The 20,182-nt window shown below is 63.1% G+C and overlaps 1 protein-coding gene across 2 annotated transcripts; it reads left to right on the forward strand.

Moving 5' to 3' along the window:
• The first annotated feature begins 607 nt into the window (after nt 1–607).
• LOC114503056 (signal transducer and activator of transcription 5A) lies at nt 608–19,920 on the forward strand. 2 transcript variants are annotated; one of them, XM_028520425.1, is made up of 19 exons: nt 608–711; nt 1,495–1,632; nt 1,957–2,113; nt 3,215–3,304; nt 5,606–5,780; nt 10,215–10,345; nt 10,574–10,725; nt 11,185–11,340; nt 11,743–11,922; nt 13,525–13,612; nt 13,710–13,832; nt 14,235–14,327; nt 14,673–14,879; nt 15,404–15,498; nt 15,578–15,708; nt 16,143–16,298; nt 16,979–17,045; nt 17,356–17,463; nt 18,537–19,920. In XM_028520425.1, the coding sequence occupies exons 2-19, from the start codon at nt 1,505–1,507 to the stop codon at nt 18,697–18,699; spliced, it is 2,400 nt and encodes a 799-aa protein (XP_028376226.1). In that variant the 5' UTR covers nt 608–711; nt 1,495–1,504; the 3' UTR covers nt 18,700–19,920. The 2 variants fall into 2 exon arrangements, with proteins under 2 accessions (XP_028376226.1, XP_028376227.1); XM_028520426.2 differs by having other exon boundaries at nt 626–711; nt 16,994–17,045; nt 18,537–19,538.
• The last annotated feature ends 262 nt before the right edge of the window (nt 19,921–20,182 follow it).

Raw genomic sequence — 20,182 nt, forward strand, 5'->3', positions numbered from 1 at the left:
GAGGTGGGAGTAGGGGAAGGAGGGGAGCTGGGGCCCTGGCGTGAGCGGGCTGGCTTCGCTGGAATCCCCAGTCTTTCCCCTTCCTAGGGCTTTGCCTCTGAAGTCACAAGAGCTGTGTCCCCAGCCCACATAAACACACGCACACTCATTTACTTTTTTAGTCGAGGGACTTGAAAGATGACACATGCAAGAGCTGGAAGGCACCTCCAGCTAGTCCAACCCTCCCTTTTTGCAGATGAGAAAACTGAGGCCCGGGTTTGGGATTTCCAGAGCCCGGGATTTCCCGGTCCTCCCACCCCTTTTCCCCGCCACTCCTGAACGCCTTGCTCGCCACAGTCCGGGGGCCGCAGGAGAGAGCCGGCCGGGACTCCCGGGGGACCCCGCCGTCGGGGCAGCCCCCAGGCGCGCGCGGCGCCGCCCAGCCTCACCGCGCGGGGCCCCGCCGGCCGAGGCCGCCGCTGCGCACTCGCCGGGGAGCTAGCGACCGAGGGCGGAGGCGGGGAGGGAGCGACAGAGGCTGGGAGGGGTGTTGGCGAGAGCTCGCGCGCTGTGTATGGTCTATCGGAGGCAGCTGACCTTTGAGGAGGAAATCGCTGCTCTCTGCTCCTTCCTGTAGTAACAGCCGCCGCCGCAGCCGCCAGGAGCCCGGGCCGGGAGCGAGAGCCGCGGGCGCAGAGCCGTCCCCGCCGCCGGACGGCTCAGTGCCACCAGGTGGGTGGCCGGGCGGCGCGTCCCGGGGCGGCGCGCGCGGAGAGGGGACACTGGACCCCAGTCCCCGCCCCGCGCCCCGGGACCCAAAGCCCGACGGCCGGGCGGGGTGCAGGGAACGGTCCCCGGCGACCGAGAGGGAGTTCGGGCGCAGCGTGGACGAGGGACGAGGGACGCGGATGGAAGGACGGCGGCGCGGATGCGCGCCGTCCTCGCCCGCAGTGGGCAGGGGGCGCTGTCGGGCCGGACGGTGGGAGACCGCGGGGCGCAGCTGCCAGGACAGCCTCTGCCGCGCCAGCCCTCTTTCAACAACACTAGCCACGTGCCCGCAGAGCCCCGGCCGTCCGGGGGACGCCGTCGGTGGCGTAACTTGGGGCTGGAGTATCCCCCCTTCCCAGAAATTGGTACTCAGGGTTCCAGGCTGGGTAGGGGGATTCTTGCAACCCTCCTCAGAGGGCTGTGGGCCTCCGCAGTCAAGTTTCTCTTTCAGTTTTTAGCTGTCCCCCCTCTGGGGAAGCCCCGGTGGGGCGAGGGGAGAGGAAGAGGAGGAGGGCACCTGACTTTCGAGAGAGCCCCTCCCCAAGCCTCAGCGGGTTCCTTGTTGGAGGGCAGGGCGCGCCTTCCCCTCCTCACCATCTTTCTTCCCGCACAGGAAAGCGTGTCTGTGGGAGGGGAGGGGCCTGGCCTGACCGCGGTCCAGGCATGGGTGGGCACGGCAGGGCCAGGGGCAGGCCCAGCGCTCGCCTCTGCCGGGGAGGCGCCTCCTCAGCCCTGTGCTCGCCCTAGGTGAACGGACATGGCGGGCTGGATCCAGGCCCAGCAGCTGCAGGGAGATGCACTGCGCCAGATGCAGGGGCTGTACGGGCAGCACTTCCCCATCGAGGTCCGGCACTACTTGGCCCAGTGGATCGAGAGCCAGCCGTGGTAGGTGCCCCTGTCGGCCTCTGCGGGTCCCTGCCCGCCGGGGCCCTCGGCCCTTGGGTCTCTTCTGGTGTGGTTTGGTGTGGTTTGGGCCCTGGGTGTTCGCTTCTGTGAGGAAGGGGCCGTGTTCTTGGGAAAGGGGAACAGGGAAAGGGAGAGGGGATGTTTCTCGCCTCTGATGCCTGTGGAGTTGCCAGGAACGAGTCTTGTGGGCTCTGGAGTGCCCGTAGGGAGGAGCCTTGGGATTTCCACGTCCCTCTCCTCGCCTGACGTTCTGGCCGAGGAGGTACCACAGCAGGCTTCTCTACCCTTGCCCTGCACCCCAAGGGATGCCATCGATCCGGAAAATCCCCAGGACCAAGCCCAGGCCACCCAGCTCCTGGAGGGCCTGGTGCAGGAGCTGCAGAAGAAGGCCGAGCACCAAGTGGGGGAAGACGGGTTCTTACTGAAGATCAAGCTGGGGCACTACGCCACGCAGCTCCAGGTGGGTGTGGGCGCCGGCGGTGGCCGCCTTCTCCCTCCAGCACCAGCACCGGGGTTTTTCCTGGCCCGGCCACTGACTCACCACCTGACCCCAAGCTGATCGGCAGCTCTTCGGTGCTTCGATTTCCCCCACCCCCTCCTTCTGCACCAGACCTGTGGGAGTCCTGTAGCACGTGACACAGCAGGGGGGTCGGGTGGGTCTGCTCCCAAGACCTGGGGACGGCTGAAAAGGCACTGTGGACTGGGCGAGCGGAAGGGACGGGGGCAGACTGAGTCAGGGAAGCCTGAGAGAGTCTGGAACTGAGGGAGTGAGGGGCCCAGACACCCCTCTCGGGGCTCTGGGACCGGCAGGAGAGCTCCTGGAGTGGGGCGGGAGAGGGGCAGGGTGCACCTGGGGGCAGGGCGGGGCAGAAGAGCCTTGAACTGGGGTTTAGCTGTCAGATGCAGCTTCTTCTTCCCAAGGGGATGGAGGGGAGGAGTGGAGGGGAGAGAGGAAGTTTCTGTGGAAGCAAGAAAGGGGTGTGGGTGGTGACCCCAGTCAAGTATTTACTAGAACTCATTAGTGTTCCTTCAAGAACCGTTCTTCAGTATGAGCAGCAGATGCCAGGGAAAGGAAAGGCCCGTCCCCCGAGAGGGAGGAAGCAGGAGAAACCCGGGGTGCAGAGGGGAGCAGGACGGGAACCCAGAGCTGGAGCATGCTGGGAAGCAGCTCGACCTTGGCACGAGGTGCTCAGAGTGTTGAGTCATCTGCTCACTCCCTGGTGCGTCTGTGGATACGCGTTAACCTCTCTGCGCATCAGTTTTGTCACCTTTGAAATGGGGACAGTCATTTCTGCCGCGTCACAGGGTTGCTGCGCCATAGGAGACGGTCGAGTGGAAGTGCTTTGTGCACGGGAGCCTCTAATGCAATGCAAACCAAGGGAAGATCTGGCGGGGGGCGGGGGCCGAGTCCAGGAGACACAGAGGGGCCTGGCGAGAGTTCCCGAGGCTTCCGGGGAAGCTGAGGCGAGGGCTGGGGGGGGGAGGAGGGTTGGGCGCAGCCCTGCGACGGGCAGGGTGGGCGCGGAGGACGGCCCCCGCAGCTGCTCTCGGACCCTTTCAGAACACGTACGACCGCTGCCCCATGGACCTGGTGCGCTGCATCCGGCACATCCTGTACAACGAGCAGAGGCTGGTCCGAGAAGCCAACAACGTGAGTGTCCCGTGGGGCTGGGCAGCAGAGTTGGGGAGCCCCTCCCGGGCAGGCAGGACCCCCACTTCTCAATACCAGAGCGGGGGGGGGGGGCAGCCCAGAAGTCAGGGACACGTGCAGGCGTGAGGGCGGTTTCATGTGCAGGTACAGTGACCCCCTGGCTCCAGGCCCCGGCCCTGCCGCTTCCTAGCCGTGTCACCTGGGCAAGCGCCCGGACTTCTCTGAGCCTGTGTGTCTTCAGTGATCAGTAGGGACAGGAATAGCACCTCCCTGCAGGGTTGTTGTGACGGTTAAATGAGATACTGCGTGGGCCAGGGATAGACCAACAGACCAGTGAGACAGAAGGGGAAGCCCTCACTCAACACCCCCCACCCACACTCACACACACTCACTCACACACACTCTCACACTCACTCACACACACCTGGAAGCCCCGCCCAAGTCAGTGGTGGCCGTACAGATCACCAGGGAAAGGGTCTGTCACTCAGCAATGAGGCCGGGCCAGCAAGAAAGCCTGTCTGGTGCGGGGTCCGGGTGGGAAAAGCGAACGCAGGCGCGCTGAGGGTGTGAGGCCCAAGGGGTGGGCCAGGGGCTCATCCCCCGAGCTGGAGCCCTAGAGGCGTGACCGTCTGCCTGGATGGGGGTGCAGACCTCACACGGTCTGAGTAAAACACAGCGGACTTCGTGAAAGGACGCCAGGCAGGTGAGGCCGCAGACTGGTGCCTGCAGCCCGGGTCCTGCTTTTGGTCCCCGTGCTGTTGCGGATGCTGGTGTCAGGAACTGGCTCAGTGAGCATGTCCAGACGTCCTGCCGTGTGTGCGGCCGGGGCTGCGACTGGAGAAGCACACGGAGACCTGGTCCCTCCGCCCCCCGCCCCCGAAGGGAATTCAAGTGGCGACAGGTTCCCCAGTGGTGGGTGGGCCGAGTGCTGGGGGCACGTGTGGGAAAGCACCCAGGGCAGCCGGGGCAGGCGGTCAGCGGGGCGGGGGTGGGGAGGAGCAGGAGTTACATGTGAGGGCAGGAAGGCGGGAGCCACCTTAGCACACTGGGAGACCTGCAAGTAGCCAGAGCAGCTGGGGAGAAGGGAGCCAGGCGGGGAGCCCTGGCAGGGAGGCCAGAGAGGAAGCAGGAGCCGGGCCACAGAGGGTCCTGCAGGACCCCCCTGCTGTCCCCTGACTCCCTGCTGTGACCACAGAGCTGTCTGCAAGTGTGCGAGTGGCTCTGGCTCCAGCCGAGAAAGCCGTGTCTGTAGTGCAGGCGTCCTCCTGGTCCAGGCGTGGGGGTGGGGACCACGCCTTCCCCAGCCTCTGATGTCCTCGGCCTTGGGGACTGTGGGTGCACAGGACAGATGCAGTCCCAGCGCGGGGAAGGCCCCCACCCCGGTGCCCGGAGCAGACGAGGAGTGAGCACAGGAACTAGACGCCCTCGGAGGAGGGCGGCGCTGTGTTCCCCCGGCCCTCAGAGAGGCCGCCCTGAAGGGTGCCTGCGGGAGTCCCGAGTGAGGCAGGGGTGGGGCCAGAGTGTTCCAGAGAGATGGACCCGCCACGGCGAAGGCCCTGAGGCAGGCACGTGCTGTGTGCTGAAGGAGTGGACAGTGACCGGCCCGCTGGGCGGCAGCCGCTCTCGGCCAGGGCAGGGGGCTGCGGAGAGGGGTGTGGAATTTGTCCCGAGACGGGTCATTGGAAAGGCCCTGGAGACTCGGTTGGGAAAAGCTCAGACCAGGTCACTTAAATGTCTGGATCCCCGAAGCCCTTGTGACTTCACTTTGGGGTGTTCAGGACACCCCCGTGAGAGGTTGACCCTGTTCCCTCCTCCCTTGGTCACGGTGCCCCTGGGCAGAGGATGGAGATGGTGTGAGTTCACCTTGCCTCTGTCCCTGCTCTGTCCCAGCGCCCAGCACAGCCCTGGGGGCTGGATCGCTGGAAGAATGTGGGCGGAGGGTCAGCAGCAGCAGCAGCAGCAGGAAAACGCAGGAGCTCTCGGGGAGTGCTGAGCTGCAGTCTCTCCGAGAGAACTTAGAGGGACCCTGCTGGGGCAGCTCTGACCGAGGCCGGCCCTGTAGCAGGAGCTCCTGCTGTGCTGTGTGAAGACCCCGGGGTCTGCCAGCTCCCACACTTCTGCCCCTCCCCGGCCCCTCTGCCCAGTGGGACAGAGGACTGTCCCTGACTCGGACTGCCCTCCCGTCTTACTCTGGACTCGGAGTCCGGGGTCTGTCGTGTTGGCGTCCCCCAGGCCCGAGGCAGGTTCTCTCCCACCTCGCTGCCCAGCTCACTGCTGCCCGCACTTCTGACCTGTCTCCAGGGCGCCTCTCCCGCCGGGACCCTGGTGGACGCCATGTCCCAGAAACACCTGCAGATCAACCAGACGTTCGAGGAGCTGAGACTGGTCACGCAGGACACGGAGAACGAGCTGAAGAAGCTGCAGCAGGCCCAGGAGTTTTTCATCATCCAGTACCAGGAGAGCCTGCGGATCCAGGGTGCGGCCGCTGCGGGGGGCGCTGGGTGTCGGGGGCGGGAGGGAGGGCCACTGTGGGAGCTCCTGCAGGGTTGGGGCTGGGCCATGTCTGTTTCCGGGGAACCTTCCCCAAAGCCTGGGAGGAGTACTGGCTGCCAGGGAAGGCCCCCTGCTGTGGCCACCCCCCTGTGCATGCGTGATTCAGTCGAACCCTTATAACAGTTCCAGGGGGTGGACAGAGGTGTTATCCCCACTTCGCAGACGGTCACACTGAGGGTCACTGAGAACGAGAGACGTGGCCTGTGTTGCTTGCAAGTTGCAGAGATGTGTCATCGAATCCCTGTGCTTTAGTAACTAACATTCTCTCCCTAGCTGTGGGTAGTCAAGTGAATAGCTCAATGAATGAATGAATGAATGAGTGAGTGAGTGAGTGAATGTGGGCAAAGTGTTCCCCAAGGAGAGGGAGAGGTCAGGCTGGGCGCCCGGAGGCGGAGCCGGGCGGGGGAGGTGGAGCTCGGGATGCTCCTTCTGTGGCCTCCCTTCCAGGGGACGGAGCCGGCAGGAGGGGTGACAGTGGGAAGTTCTCCCGACCCCCAGCCTGCAGTTTGCCCGTGACTGCCGTGACGAGGGTGTGGGGACAGAAAAACTGGCTGCGGGGAGTGAGCCCGGGCACAGGCTGAGGAGTTGGAATCGGGGGCCTGTCTCCCTCCCCCCAGACTGACCCGGGCTGCACCCTGCCCCCAGGCCCTGGGAGAGCAGGGCTGCCCAGCTGCCTTTCCCTTCGCTCTTCCTTCTTGCCTCTTTGGGTGGAGTCTTAGGTCGCTGATTTCAGACCTTTCTTCTTCTCCTGCGATAGAAACATTCAGAGCCATAAGTCTCCCACGAAGCAAAGTTTCAGGTGCCTCTCGTGGTTTTGCGTGTGCTGTGTAGTCACTGTCATTCAGTGTGAGCTGCTTCCTAATTTCTCTCCCGGTGCTTGTACCCATGCGTTTAGAAGGACATTGTTAATTTCCAAACTTAGTTTTCTCTGGATGTCCTATCGTTATGATTTTATTTTCATTTCGTGATTGAATTCCACTGAGTCAGAGAACATGCTCGGTGTGGTCTCAAGTCTTTTAAACTGACTGGGACTTGTTCCGCGGCCCCGCCTGCATTCAGTCTCCGTGACTGTCCCTGGTGGAGCTGAAAAGGGTGTGTTTTCCACAGTGTTTCTTCCAAAGGCAGCACTAATAAACCCAATAATGTTAACAAATACAGCAATAATACTTATTTTTAAATCTATATTTAAGTGTAGGGCTGATATATTACATGTATGTTCTAGTCTAGATATTTATAGAATATTCTATATTACACATGTGTATAATAGAACTATAGTCATATGTAATATACTATAGATGATATAAAACATACTATAAATATTTGTATATATTTACTATGTTAACATAATACCAAAAAATCTAAAAACAGAAGACTAACAACTCCTGTATTTTCCAGAACGGCATGCCCTGAGCACGGGGGCATTGCAGTACATTTTACAGGCCTCTGCAACGTCAGGGGGAATAGGATGTGGCCAGACCTTCCTATCAATTGTAGTATCGCGTGCCCTCCAGCCTCTAGAGAATTCCAGTGTGTAATTATGAGAGACGAACAAAGGAAAAGGCAAAGTCATAGGACTTCGAACACAGTTTCGGCTGTGCGGGCCTCCCGTAGGGTGGTCTCAGGCCCCCCCAGGCACACCCCGGGTCCACACGTGGAGACCCGCCGGTCCCTGTCTGTCCGTGCGTGTTTAGTTACGTTCAGCCCGATGGTTCCGTCGGACGCTGACAGAGAGGCGCCCAGATCTCCTGTCACTCTGTGGGTCCGTGTGCTTCCCCGGTTGTTTCAGTGAATGTGTCCTTCATGTGTCCTGGAGCTTTGTGAGCAGATTCTTGTGCATGTATGATCATGAATAATTATGCAATCTCTTTCTCGACCTCTGGCCCTCAAGTCTGCTCTGTGAGGCATTACAAGGGCTTCTCTGGCTCTCTGGTTCCCCGTCGCTCGGCACATCCGTGTCCACGCTTTTCTCGTTTACAGCGGGGACAGCAGATGGTCATCTTGCTCTGTGTGTCTCCGACTGTCGTCCTTCTGATGAAGGTGTCCAGTCCCTGACACTGAGTGTCGTATTTGACACTCCGGGTCTGGGTCTCTGCTCAGTAGCTACTCTGATTTGTCCCGGAACAGTTTTGTTTCTCTCTTCCTGCTTTTTTGTTATTTAATGTTTTAGGGCTCTCCTTTCCTTTGCCTCTTTGAGCCTCCCCCTCATGGGCCGGTCAGTGTTTCCTGTGCCCCGAGGCCGGCGTGTGGCCCGGACACCGCAGGCGTGGAGTGGACGGTGGCGGGTGGTTCTGGCCCGTCTGCCTCCAGCGGGTCCCACCCAGACTGGCCCAGAGAGGGCGTCCCCCGTCCCAGCTTAGGGAACCGGAGACACAGGCTCACGTCCTCCCCAGGCCATGGGCTGGCAGATGGACCTGTGGTCCCGTTCCTGGGTTTCGGCCTCCTCCCCGTGGGTTTGAGCTGGACTCTGGCTGGGTCCATGCCCACCGTGCCGGGCAGTTCAGTCTGAGCTGCCCCCTCCCATCAGAAACACAGACCATTGACCTGTTGGTGCAAGTGGGGGCTCCACTCCCTGCAGTGGGGGGACCGTCACCCTCACGTGCCCTGGCGTCCATCCCAGGAAGCTCTGCCACCTGCCAGGGGACCCCTAACTGGGTCACTGGGAGGCTGGGCACAGGTGCCGGGGGCGCCGCCACCTCCCTGTGGGGGCGGGCTCCCTGGGGTGGCCATCAGACCACTCTGCTGGGCTGTGGGCTGGACACCGCTCCTCCCGCTCAGGCCCCGCACTGGGATGGAGCCGCATCTCCGAATTCTTGCGCAGTTCCCGCCTTCCCGGCGTCTGGAGTTCTTTGGCCTGTCCCAGCTGGTGCGGCCACGGGGTCGGGCCGAGGTCAGTGAGGCATGGCCCTCCAAGGCCTGCCTGGAACTGGCCCAGGACATGCTGATGCTCACACCTTCTTGACTCAGCCCGCGTCAGAACACCGGGTGTCCCAAAGGCTGTTGGCAGGGACAGTCATTATCCCCCCCTCCCCCCCTGGTTTGTAGGGGAATGGTTCCCTCTGTGGCAGGAGGGGTGGGCCTGCAGGCTGGAGGGTGGGGGCAGGTGGCTGTCACCGTGGAAATATTCAATTCCTTGAGCTGGGATGTGGATTCACAGGTGTTTTTTGCGTCATTCTTTCTACCTTCCTGACGTCTTAAGCATTTCATTGCTCATTTTTAAAAAGAGTGTATTTATTTATTTTTAGAGAGAGGGGAAAGGAGGGAGAAAGATAGGGGGAGAAGCTTCAATGTGGGAGAGAAACATCGGTCAGTGGCCCCAGCGCGCCCCCAGCCGGGTCCCGGGCCTGCCACCCAAGCCAGTGCTGTGACAGGGAATCGCACTGGTAACCCCGACCTGCTGAACCACACCAGTCGGGGCTCATAGCTTACTTTTTAAACAAGGGTGACTAGGCCCCCCCGAGCCCCTGTCCCTGCCATCGGTGAGCTCCCTGACGCTGGTGGGAGGAGAGCCGCCTCCTTGTCCCAGGGGAGTCGTGCTGCCTCTGCGTGGGCCCCGGGTTCCCATTCTCTCGCTGCCCATCCGTGTCTCTGTCAGACCCCCTCTCTCCCCTTTCTTCTGTCTTCTCTCTCTCCTCTTCCTGCGGGGCAGCTGAGCCCGCAGTGACCCGACCCGGACGAACTCGTTGGGCCCCTTCAGCACAGGCAGCCCTGCCTTCCTCCCTGGGGGCAGGTCCTGTGCCCCGGGCGGTGGCCCTTGGCTGTGGGACAGGCCTTCCCTGCCAAGGCTTTGCGGGTGGGGTTGGGGCCGAGAGCTGCTTGTGTCCATCCTCTTGTCCCCTGTCCCCCTGTCCTGGAGCCCAGTGAGCAACGAGGACTGACTCTCACCGGGAGCTCCCACAGCCAGGCAGCCTCCCAGGCGTTTTCTGTGTCACCACTTTGTAATCCCCATGGCAACCCACTGCGGCCAGGAACACGGTTCTCCCGTTTGCACTCAGGGAGCCCGAGGCCCCGGGGAGAGAAGTGATTTGCCCAAGTCCATGTAGGCAGGAAATGGCTGCGGCAGACCTGGGACTGGGCAGTGTGGCACCGAGCTGGACCCCAGGGTGGCGGGAGGAAGGCTGGGCAGCCAGCTATGTGGGCCAGGGTGCTGGGGTCCTCCTCAGCTGGACCCACGAGCTTCTGTCTCCCCAGCTCAGGAGGGGAGCTCAGAGCTGGGGGTCCAGGGAATGGGGCCGGCTCACCGCGGGTGCCCTGGGCTCCCGGCACCGTGACGTGCCACTGGTCAGCCGGGTCAGCGTGAGGGTCTTGGGCGCTGGGAGCTGGAAGATCATGGCCGCGGCTGTCCCATCCCCTCCTCCAGCTCAGTTTGCCCAGCTGGCGCAGCTGAACCCCCAGGAGCGTCTGAGCCGGGAGGCGGCCCTGCAGCAGAAGCAGGTGTCCCTGGAGGCTTGGCTGCAGCGGGAGGCCCAGACACTGCAGCAGTACCGCGGGGTGAGTGGGGCCCTGGTCCCCGTCCTCCGGGCTCGGGCCCAGGTCCCGAGTGTCGGGGCACCTGAGACAGGGGTGGAGCCGGCAAGACAGCAGGGCCCGGGGGAGCAGGAGGCCTGTGGGGGCCTGGGAGGAGGAGCGGGTCGGGGAGAGGGGTGGCCCTGCCCCCCGCTGAGGCCCTGCAGGGCTGTGGTCTGGGAGCCCAGAAGGGCCTGCTGTCCCCTGTCCCAGGAGCTGGCCGAGAAGCACCAGAAGACCCTGCAGCTGCTGCGGAAGCAGCAGACCATCATCCTGGATGACGAGCTGATCCAGTGGAAGCGGCGGCAGCAGCTGGCCGGGAACGGAGGGCCCCCTGAGGGCAGCCTGGATGTGCTGCAGTCCTGGTACCTGGTGTGGGGGCCGGGACAGGGCGCCCAGGCGGGCAGGGCGGGCAGGGGCCCGGGACGGAGCTCCCAGCTGCGTATTCTGCTCCCGTGTGTCCACGGGCGGGCGGCACGCTCCGTCCTAAGGCAGGTCTCACTCCCCCGTGGGTTTGGCTCCTGACACAGACGTGGTGCCTGCGGTCCTGCCCCTCCCTGGGACGGGACTCACTGACTGGGGGAGTGGAGCAGGGCCGGGGTGCACAGTGAGGCTGGGGCTGATGGCGTCCATGTCAGAGTCGCCCCTCTCGTGTGTCTCTCTGTGTTCCTGGGAGGCAGGGCGGCTCTGCTCTGCTCAATGCATGGGGCAGGGGGGCGACCGAGTCTTGGGGGGCTGGCCCCGGGCTGGGCGCCTCTCCACCTGTGTCCTGGGGCACGGGGTGAAGCCATTGTCCTTCCCTTTGGCCTCGGGCGCGTGGGCAGGTGCGAGAAGTTGGCTGAGATCATCTGGCAGAACCGGCAGCAGATCCGCAGAGCTGAGCACCTCTGCCAGCAGCTGCCCATCCCCGGCCCCGTGGAGGAGATGCTGGCTGAGGTCAACGCCACCATCACAGACATCATCTCAGCCCTGGTGACCAGGTGACTGCTGCCCCTCGGCCACGCCCAGCCCCCAGTGTGGCCGGCAGGGCCGGGGTGGGGGTGGGGTGGGAAGCTGGGAGTGCTTTGCCCATGGCAGGCTGTTGCTTGAATCCTTGTCTCCCCGGTGGCGGTGACTGCTCGGTGTTGACCTTTCCCAGCTGCTCTTGTGAGCGCCACAGGGGCTGCCCTGGTTTCCTGCAGCCCGTTCCCGCTGCCAAGTTCATTTCACTGCCCCCCCTCCCCTCCCACCCTCCCCCGACTCTCAGTGGCCTCCCTGGGAACTGGGTCTCTGTCTGCCCCCTGCTCCTCCTTTGCCTGCTGAGCCCCGTGCAAGGCATCGTCCCCGCAGCCGGGAGGGGCCGGAGCCCCACCCCTGAGGCCGCACCTCCCGTGTCCCTGCAGCACCTTCATCATCGAGAAGCAGCCCCCGCAGGTCCTGAAGACCCAGACCAAGTTCGCGGCCACGGTGCGGCTGCTGGTGGGCGGGAAGCTGAACGTGCACATGAACCCCCCCCAGGTGAAGGCCACCATCATCAGCGAGCAGCAGGCCAAGTCGCTGCTCAAGAACGAGAACACCCGCAAGTACGCACGTCCTGCCTCACGCGGGCCCCTGTCCAAGTTTAAGTGCAGTCTGGGGGCCTGACCTGCCCTACACTCGGAGTCCCCGTGACGGGACAGTGTGGCCTCCGTCCCTGCCGTCTTCAGCCCTGGCCATGCGGACGTGGTCTCGTGTCCGCCCGGCGCCTTCTGTCTGTCCCGTTGTGCCAGGGCAGGGCAGGTCAGCAAGGGTTGCACTGCCGGGGAGCCGTACGTAGGGCGTGCTGGCTCCTGGGACGTGGTGCAATCCAAACAGGACCTTGTCCTCACCAGTCACTTGACCAGCAGAACAGGCAGCGGACAGGGGACGCCATCGCTGGTGTGGGACGAGGGAGACATGTAGGGCACTGTGGAAGTGGGTCACGCTGTGGGCGGAGCAGGGTGGCAGTTTCAGGCTGCAGGAGGGATGGGAGCAGCCGGCGAGTGCAGGTGGAGAGAGAACATGTCTTGTCCTGAAGGCGCCTGTGTGGATAGAGGACCCAGGCCGGGGTCCTGGGGTCAGGGAGGGCCGCCCATAAAGGTCACAGTGAATGGATGAAGCGGGGAGGGCATGTGGGAAGGGGGAGGCTGGGTCACGTGTGCTGAAGGCTGGCCGTGCGATCCGAGGGTGGGAGGAGAAAGAGCGTGGAGAGGTCCTCACGGTTGCAGAGCTCACGTTTTGGCTGGGGAGGGAAACAGTCCTCTATAATTTTGAAAAGATGGCGGTGTTGCCCTGGCTGGTGTGACTCAGTAGATTGAGTGTTGGCCCTCGAGCCGATAGGTCGCTGGTTCAATTCCCAGTGAGGGCACATGCCTGGGTTGTGGGCCAGGTCCCTAGCTGGGGGTGTGCAAGAGGCAGCCGATTATTTCTCTCACACACTGATGTTTCTCTCCCTCCGCCCCCTTTCTAAATAAATAACTATTCTTTAAAGAAAGAAATAACTATTCTTTAAAAAGATAACTAAAGAAATAACTATTTCTTTAAAAAAGGAAAATAAGACAGTGTCCAAAAGCGATCAACTGTAGGCAGGGAATAGGACAGGTATCACAGCATCTGGAGAGCTCTCTCCTCACCGCACGGGTGGCTGGAGGCCTTTCCGAAAAGGTAGTTGAGTTGAGACAACACTGGAAAGGGCGAGAGTGTTTGTGGCAACAGAAAGAGCGAGCGCAGAAGTCCTGAGGTCAGCGCGAAGCCCGCATGTCCAGCAAACAGACCAGGCAGTGTGGCTCGCTTGTCCCAAGTGGGGGAAGAGGGACGCAGTGAGGCCGGGGAGGCAGGCAGGGGGGGGTCACTGGGATCCTTGTAGGCTGTGGCCATCATTTTATTTTAAGCGTTCTAGAAGCTGGGGAGCCCCCCCCCACCCCCTGCCCCGAAGACCCTCAGATCAATCTTGATGCCCAAGGCCTTGGTGACCCAGTGATGGAGACCCAGGCCCCACCCCCGAAGACCTCGCTTGGGTATTCTCAGGCTGATGAGAAAATAAGGGCAGAGGCACACCGAGGAATGGTCATGGGGGATGGGGTAGAGGCCGCGGGCCCCGGTCAGCGGCCAGGCCCACGCTGCCGGCCTTGGGCCCGTGTGGAGATGGGGTCCCCTCTCTTCCGCAGCGAGTGCAGCGGCGAGATCCTGAACAACTGCTGCGTGATGGAGTACCACCAGGCCACCGGCACGCTCAGCGCCCACTTCAGGAACATGGTGAGGGCGGGGACCGCCTCTCGGGGGAGGTCTGTCTGGAGCCCAGTCCTCGTCACCAGCCCCTGTCTCCCTGTCCCCCTCTGGCCCTCCCTGACAGTCGCTAAAGCGGATCAAGCGTGCTGACCGGCGTGGCGCAGAGTCCGTGACGGAGGAGAAGTTCACGGTCCTGTTTGAGTCTCAGTTCAGCGTAGGCAGCAACGAGCTCGTGTTCCAGGTGAAGGTGAGGCCCCCCTGTTCCTGCCCCCTGCAGATCACCCGGCCAAGCGGCGGGCCCTGCCCGAGGCCAGCTGCCCGGTTTGGGAAGGCTGGAGAGGCCCGAGTCCTCCCCTCCACGGTCTCGGACGCGCTGCCCCGTGATGCCACCGGCAAACCTACTTTCACTCTGCCGGTGCCTGTTGGTGAGGTTATATTATAATCGGGCACCTGCCCACAGAACTTCGGCAACAGGCCAAGAAGAAAGATGTGTTTTTTGTGTTTGTTTTTGCTTTGGTTTTGTTGGGAGGGGCCTGTGGTTGGGACTGTGGGTGAGCGCCGGGGGTTGGGCGTCTTGCCGGCGCCGAGGGCAAGATGGTGGTCGTGCGCTCGCATGCACCCTCCACTGTCCTCCTTTCGGCTCCTCCAGACCCTGTCCCTTCCCGTGGTCGTCATTGTCCACGGCAGCCAGGACCACAATGCCACCGCCACCGTGCTGTGGGACAACGCCTTCGCCGAGCCGGTGAGCCCCCGTGGGACCCGCACCTCTACACCCCGGGGTTTCCCGGGGTCGTTGTCCCGGGTCTGGGAGCTTGGTCATTGGGACCCGGCCCCCGATTGTCCTTCGGCCTGTGGTTCGGGCCCCTGATCTCTGTCCTGGTGGCCCTGCCCTGGGTCTCTGTGCTACCCTCCCCCTGCACCTGCTGCCCCCACTTCTTTCCTCTCCCTTGTGTTTGTGTCCTTTCCTGGATCTTTCTCAGTCCTCCCCGTCTCCAGGTGTCCGCATAGTTGTGTGTCTGTGGGAGCGTGCAACCGTTTCCTAGTCCCTCAGTCTCCCAATTTCCCCCTTTTCTCCTGTCCCTCTCAGGGCAGGGTGCCGTTTGCCGTGCCTGACAAGGTGCTGTGGCCGCAGCTGTGCGAGGCGCTCAACATGAAGTTCAAGGCCGAAGTGCAGAGCAACCGGGGCCTCACCAAGGAGAACCTCGTGTTCCTGGCGCAGAAGCTGTTCAACAGCAGCAGCAACCACCTGGAGGACTACAGCGGCATGTCCGTGTCCTGGTCCCAGTTCAACCGGGTGAGGGGCCCGTGGCTGCCGCCTGCCTGGGGCCGCCTGTGCCCTGCCCCGCCCCGCCCCACCTCACAGGCAGGGTTCTGCCCAAGGTCAGCCGCTCTTACAAGCAGGAGAGACGGAGGGGGCTGGTACCCCCCAAAGAACGCAAGCCCTGGCCCTGCTTGCTAGTTTGCCAGGCCCTGTCCCTTCTCCGTGCCTCGGTTTACCCACCTGTGAAATGAAGGGGGTGGGCAGGAATGACTATGGGGGTCTTGTCCAGCTCCCACAATTCTTTGCACCCCCTACCCCCTCTCCATGAAGGGTCGCCTTGGACCTCCGTGTCTACGAGGCCAAGGGCAAGGTGACTCCCCAGTTCCCCCGGACGGGGGCTGGGGACCGTGTCAGTGTATGGATGGCCAGAGTGTGGGACAAGTAGGGCGAGGAATCGGGAGAGGGTCTGGGCGAGGACGAGAGGGCGCCGGCTGGTTCCTGGGCCACCTGTGGGGACAGGGGCCCTGGCCCTGACATGGGGTTTCTGGGGTTTTCAGGAGAACTTGCCGGGCTGGAACTACACCTTCTGGCAGTGGTTCGACGGGGTCATGGAGGTGCTGAAGAAGCACCACAAGCCCCATTGGAATGACGGGTAAGGAGTGGGGGGTTGGGGGCCGGGGGGCGTGGGCTCAGGGGGCAGCGGCAGTGACGCCCTGTGCTCTGGCACGCAGGGCGATCTTGGGCTTCGTGAACAAGCAGCAGGCCCACGACCTGCTCATCAACAAGCCCGACGGGACCTTCCTGCTGCGGTTCAGCGACTCGGAGATCGGCGGCATCACCATCGCCTGGAAGTTCGACTCCCGTGAGTGCCCTCTGCCGTCCACGCTGCAGGCCCGGTTTCCCTGCCCCATTCTCCGTTGGGCCTGCGTCCATAGCAGGTGGCCCATGGGATAGACAGGACCTGAGCTCAGCATCTGGGAGGAGACACAGCCCCGTTCCATCACTGTCCGTTGTGCAGGACCTAAAATCACGGGGCCCCTAGACTCCACAGACTCCCGGGGCGGGCCCCTCAGCAGCTTGGTGCCCTCCCTCCTTCGCCCTGACCCAGCCTTGGTGGCAGCTCCCGGCCTGGTTTGCCGGGTGGAACCTCCCCGCGGCAGGTTCTAGTGCCAGGCAGCACGAGGGGCGGGGATGCCGTGAAAGCCGGGGTGTCTCTGCAAGCCCACCCGAACCCCCCACAACCCCAGTCCTCCTGACGGCGGCGGGCTGCGGGAACGCGCTTGTCCCTTCTCCCAGCTGACCGCAACCTGTGGAACCTGAAGCCGTTCACCACGCGGGACTTCTCCATCCGCTCCCTGGCCGACCGGCTGGGGGACCTGAGCTATCTCATCTACGTGTTCCCCGACCGGCCCAAGGACGAGGTCTTCTCCAAGTACTACACTCCCGTGATCGGTGGGTCCCGCGCCGGCGCTCGCGAACCCCTCAGCCCGAGGACACACGCTCGGGCTGGGCGGCGGGGGCTGCCCAGGAGGAGCCCAGCGGCCGGTCCCCCTCGGGCCTCGGTCGTGGGGTTGGTGCAAAGCACACGAGGAGAGGAGGTCAGGGCTCACAAGTGAGGAGAAGGAAAGCGAAACCTCTGAGTCTACTTTCTTCTCTGAAAAAAAAAAAAAAAAGCTGAATAGACTCTCACCTCTGCACCCTCGGAAGACGAGGCTGCAGTGCTGGGGGGAAGCCCGGGTTACCCTGCCCCACAGGTAGCCCACGACGCTCCCCTGTGTCCACGCCGTCTCTGCCCCCCGCCCTACGCCCTGCCCCCGGGCCGCGTGTAGGGAGCACAGTGGACAGGTGTTTCTTCTCCAGCCTGTCCCCTACCCACGGGTTGGGTTTGCTGCCTGGTCGTGATCCTGTATCCTTGGCAGGCGTGGGGGTGGGGAGGAAGCCAGCCAGGGGCCGGAAAAGGAAGCCGGAGGACGGGTGAGAATCTGGGCAGCCCTCTCGCTGGTCTAGCCGGCAGGTGTTGGTTCAGGGTCCGTGGGAAATCTCATCCATCAGCGGCTTGCATAGGAGGAAGACTCCGTGGGGTGGGCTTCCATGCCCCGGCAAGCTCCTGGACACTTTGGTTTTCATCACAGGTCCCCCCTCGGCAGGTAAAGCACTGGACGGATACGTGAAGCCACAGATCAAGCAAGTGGTCCCTGAGTAAGTGTGCGGGGTCCGGCCTGGTCTCCTGCCGCCTCTGTCCTCCGCTGGCTGTCCTCACCCCTCACCACCACCCCTCCTCCCACTCAAGGGCCCAGCGCTCCCTTTCCCCTAAAACCTGGCTCCGCCCTGCGGAGGGACTGGGCTTGGTTACCACGAGGCCAGTCCCCAGGGCCCCACTCCTGCAGCTGGAACCCCCATGTGCACTTGGTCCTCCCACACCTGAGAAAGACACAGGTGCCCCCGGGCCCCTCCCCAGGCCAGCTGCCGCCCTGAGGCTGCTGAGGCTCTGCTCTGCCTCCTCCCGCAGGTTTGTGACGTCCGCAGACTCCGCCGGGGGCAGCGCCACCTACATGGACCAGGCCCCCTCCCCCGCCGTGTGTCCCCAGGCGCATTACAACATGTACAACCCACAGAAGTAGGTCGTGTTCTTACGGAGCTGCCTGGGGCGGGGGGTGGGGGGGTGGGGACTGGGCAGTCGGCCTGAGGCTGGACCCCAGGAGGGCTGGTGGGCCAGGGAACGCAGAGCTCCTCTGGGTCTGAGACCCCCCAGCCCAGGCCGGGCTCTGCCGTGTGCCCAGGAGCAGAGAGGGTGAGGTCGAGCCGCAAAGAGCACAGAGCTTTTTGAAACTGCACACAGCGGGGTCCTTGTTGAGGTTCTGACTAGCTGTGGGGCCTTGGGAAAATTATGGAGCCTCTCTGGTGCTCGGTTTTCTCATCTGTACAATGGGAGCAAGAATACCTGCCTCATGGGATTGGGGTGGGGACCAAGAAGGAGAGAGTATGGGTGAAGCACTCGGCACAGGTGAGGCTGCAGTAGGGGCTTCCCACAGGACAGCTCTTGGGGGTCAGGTGGAACAGGGTGTTAATTGCTCCTCTGTGGGGCTCCTAGGGTCGAAAATTAATTCTCCTCTGGACTGTGGGTGGCCTGGGGTGGATGTCTGGGTGCCTGGGAGGCTCAAGCTACAGGAGGCCACCACAGGCTTGGGGGTCACAAAGACAGGAATTTCAATCCTGCCTCCACCCGCCAGCCAGGTGGCCCCGAGCAAGATTCTGGACACGGTCAGGCCTCATCTCCTCCTCTGCAAAGCGGGGTAAATGCCTGCCGTGCAGGTGGCTGGAAGGACTGGAGTTGGGTGGTTGCAAGGCCCAGGTCACGGGAGGTGTGCAGGGACAGGTGCTAGGATTTGATGGAACAGGCCGCAGGTGGGCAGAGCTGGCCCATCGCCACGTGTCCCAGGTGAGGACGGGGCGAGGAACGTGGACTCCCCGTGGTTGCTCAGCGAGGCGGGGAGACTGGAGACTGACAAACGCGCCTCTCCAAGAGCCAGGGACTGACCCACTCAACTCGGGGTGCAGCGGTCTCGCCGGCGCGGGGTCTCATCCCCATGAGACTCCAGTCTGCGTGGGGCGTGGGCCCGAGGCCGCCCCCCGGGGGCTCGGGGCTGTGAGGCGGGCCAGCTCCCTCTGACGCCCCCCTCTCCCTACCAGCCCTGACCCGGTCCTTGACCAGGATGGAGAATTCGACCTGGACGAGACCATGGACGTGGCCCGGCATGTGGAGGAGCTGCTCCGTCGCCCGATGGACAGCCTGGACCCCCGCCTGTCCCCGCCAGAGGGGCTCTTCACCTCGGCCCGAGGCTCGCTCTCCTGAGCGTGCGGGGCCCACGCCGCTCTTTGGAAGCAAGGCTCCCGTGAGGGGTTCGTTTCCATGTCGATTTTAGCCTCGCTCTGCATATTGGTGCCTTTGCAGACGGCACACGTGTGCGTGCACACGTGTGTGCGTCTGCGTGAGAGGTGTGCCTGCCTTGCCTTGCCTTCGAGGTCCCGTGTGTGTGTGGCTGCCGCCGCCGCCGCAGCCACCTTTTTCTCGGGTCACGTTATTCCAAGAGCCCCCTGGGCCTGTCTCCTGCGGAAGCGGCGGAGCTGCTTCTGCTGTGTGGGGTACTCAGGGCAGGGCCCCCCCTGCCCCCAGCCCTGCCAAGGCCTTCCTCTCTTCAGCATCTGTGTGAACAAAATTATTCCAGAAGGGGGACAGAGGCAGGTCACACCTGTAAGCTTTACTCCTAACTTAGAAGCTTTGCCTCCCAAGCGTGCGTGTGCGTGTTCTCACGCACACGTGTTGGCCTATTGCTTCTCTCCCCTCAGGAGGGAGTGGGGGTTCAGTTCTGAGTAGTATTTCATGCTTTATCTAATGCCTCTGGACTCCAGACTTTTTGTGGACGGAGAGCTTATCTAGGTCATGGCCATGTCCCTAACGCAGCGGAAATGGGTCATTCGAGACGGGCCTGTCAAAGCTGCCCTGGGCATGTCATTTCATGGCCTTCCGGCGCCCCCCCCCCACCTGCCGCGTAATGCTGTTGCCCACGTTCCCGCTATGTCCAGCCTAATATCCCCTCCCTTCCGCGGGGCCCCAGCCTTCTTTCCCCGCCTCTTTGGCTTACACGAGAGGGGGAGAGAGGTCCAGGGCGTCATCGTGGGTGGAGGGCACTCAGGACTGGCAGGGTCCAGGAAACACCCTGCAGCGAGAAACAGGCAGCAACGCAGTCTCTCGCACGGACGCCTGGAGCGGGAGCAGGGGCGAGAGCGACCTCGGCCTCCCTCGGCCTCCCTCGGCGGGCGGCGGGGCGGTGGGACCCGGCGGAGGAGGCCTCAGCACGGTTGCATAACTGGCTGTGGTCAGAGCGGGCCGGGCTCCAGCCCCGCTGGCTCCGCCCCCAGACGACCTGGCCCGCGGCCAGGGGCAGCTGACGGCCGGGCGGGCGCCCTGGGTTTAAACCGCTGGAGGCAGGTGGGGACGAGAAGGGGGAGTCTTTTGTACTTTGTACATAGGCCATACATTTGTGAAAAGTGTTTTTGAATAAAATATTTTTTTTTCATAGAACTTCTGTTTTGAAGCTCCTGGTTGGGGAGCGGGGTGGCGCTTTGACCCTTCCGCCCTGGAGCTGCGGCGCTGTCACGTGTAGCCTGGGGCTGCCGCGCACTGCCCCTTTTCTGGGTTTTAAGGGCGCCGACCCCGTCCCCACCCCCACCCCCAGCACTGTCGGTGCGTCTCAGGAGACCAAAGGGCTAGGACTCCAGGTCTTGGGAAAGGTTGGGGCGGGAATTACTAGGGGAAGGGGACACGAGGAGTGGGA

Source organism: Phyllostomus discolor, chromosome 8 (genome assembly GCF_004126475.2).
Source record: "Phyllostomus discolor isolate MPI-MPIP mPhyDis1 chromosome 8, mPhyDis1.pri.v3, whole genome shotgun sequence".
Taxonomy (NCBI): Eukaryota; Metazoa; Chordata; class Mammalia; order Chiroptera; family Phyllostomidae; genus Phyllostomus; species Phyllostomus discolor.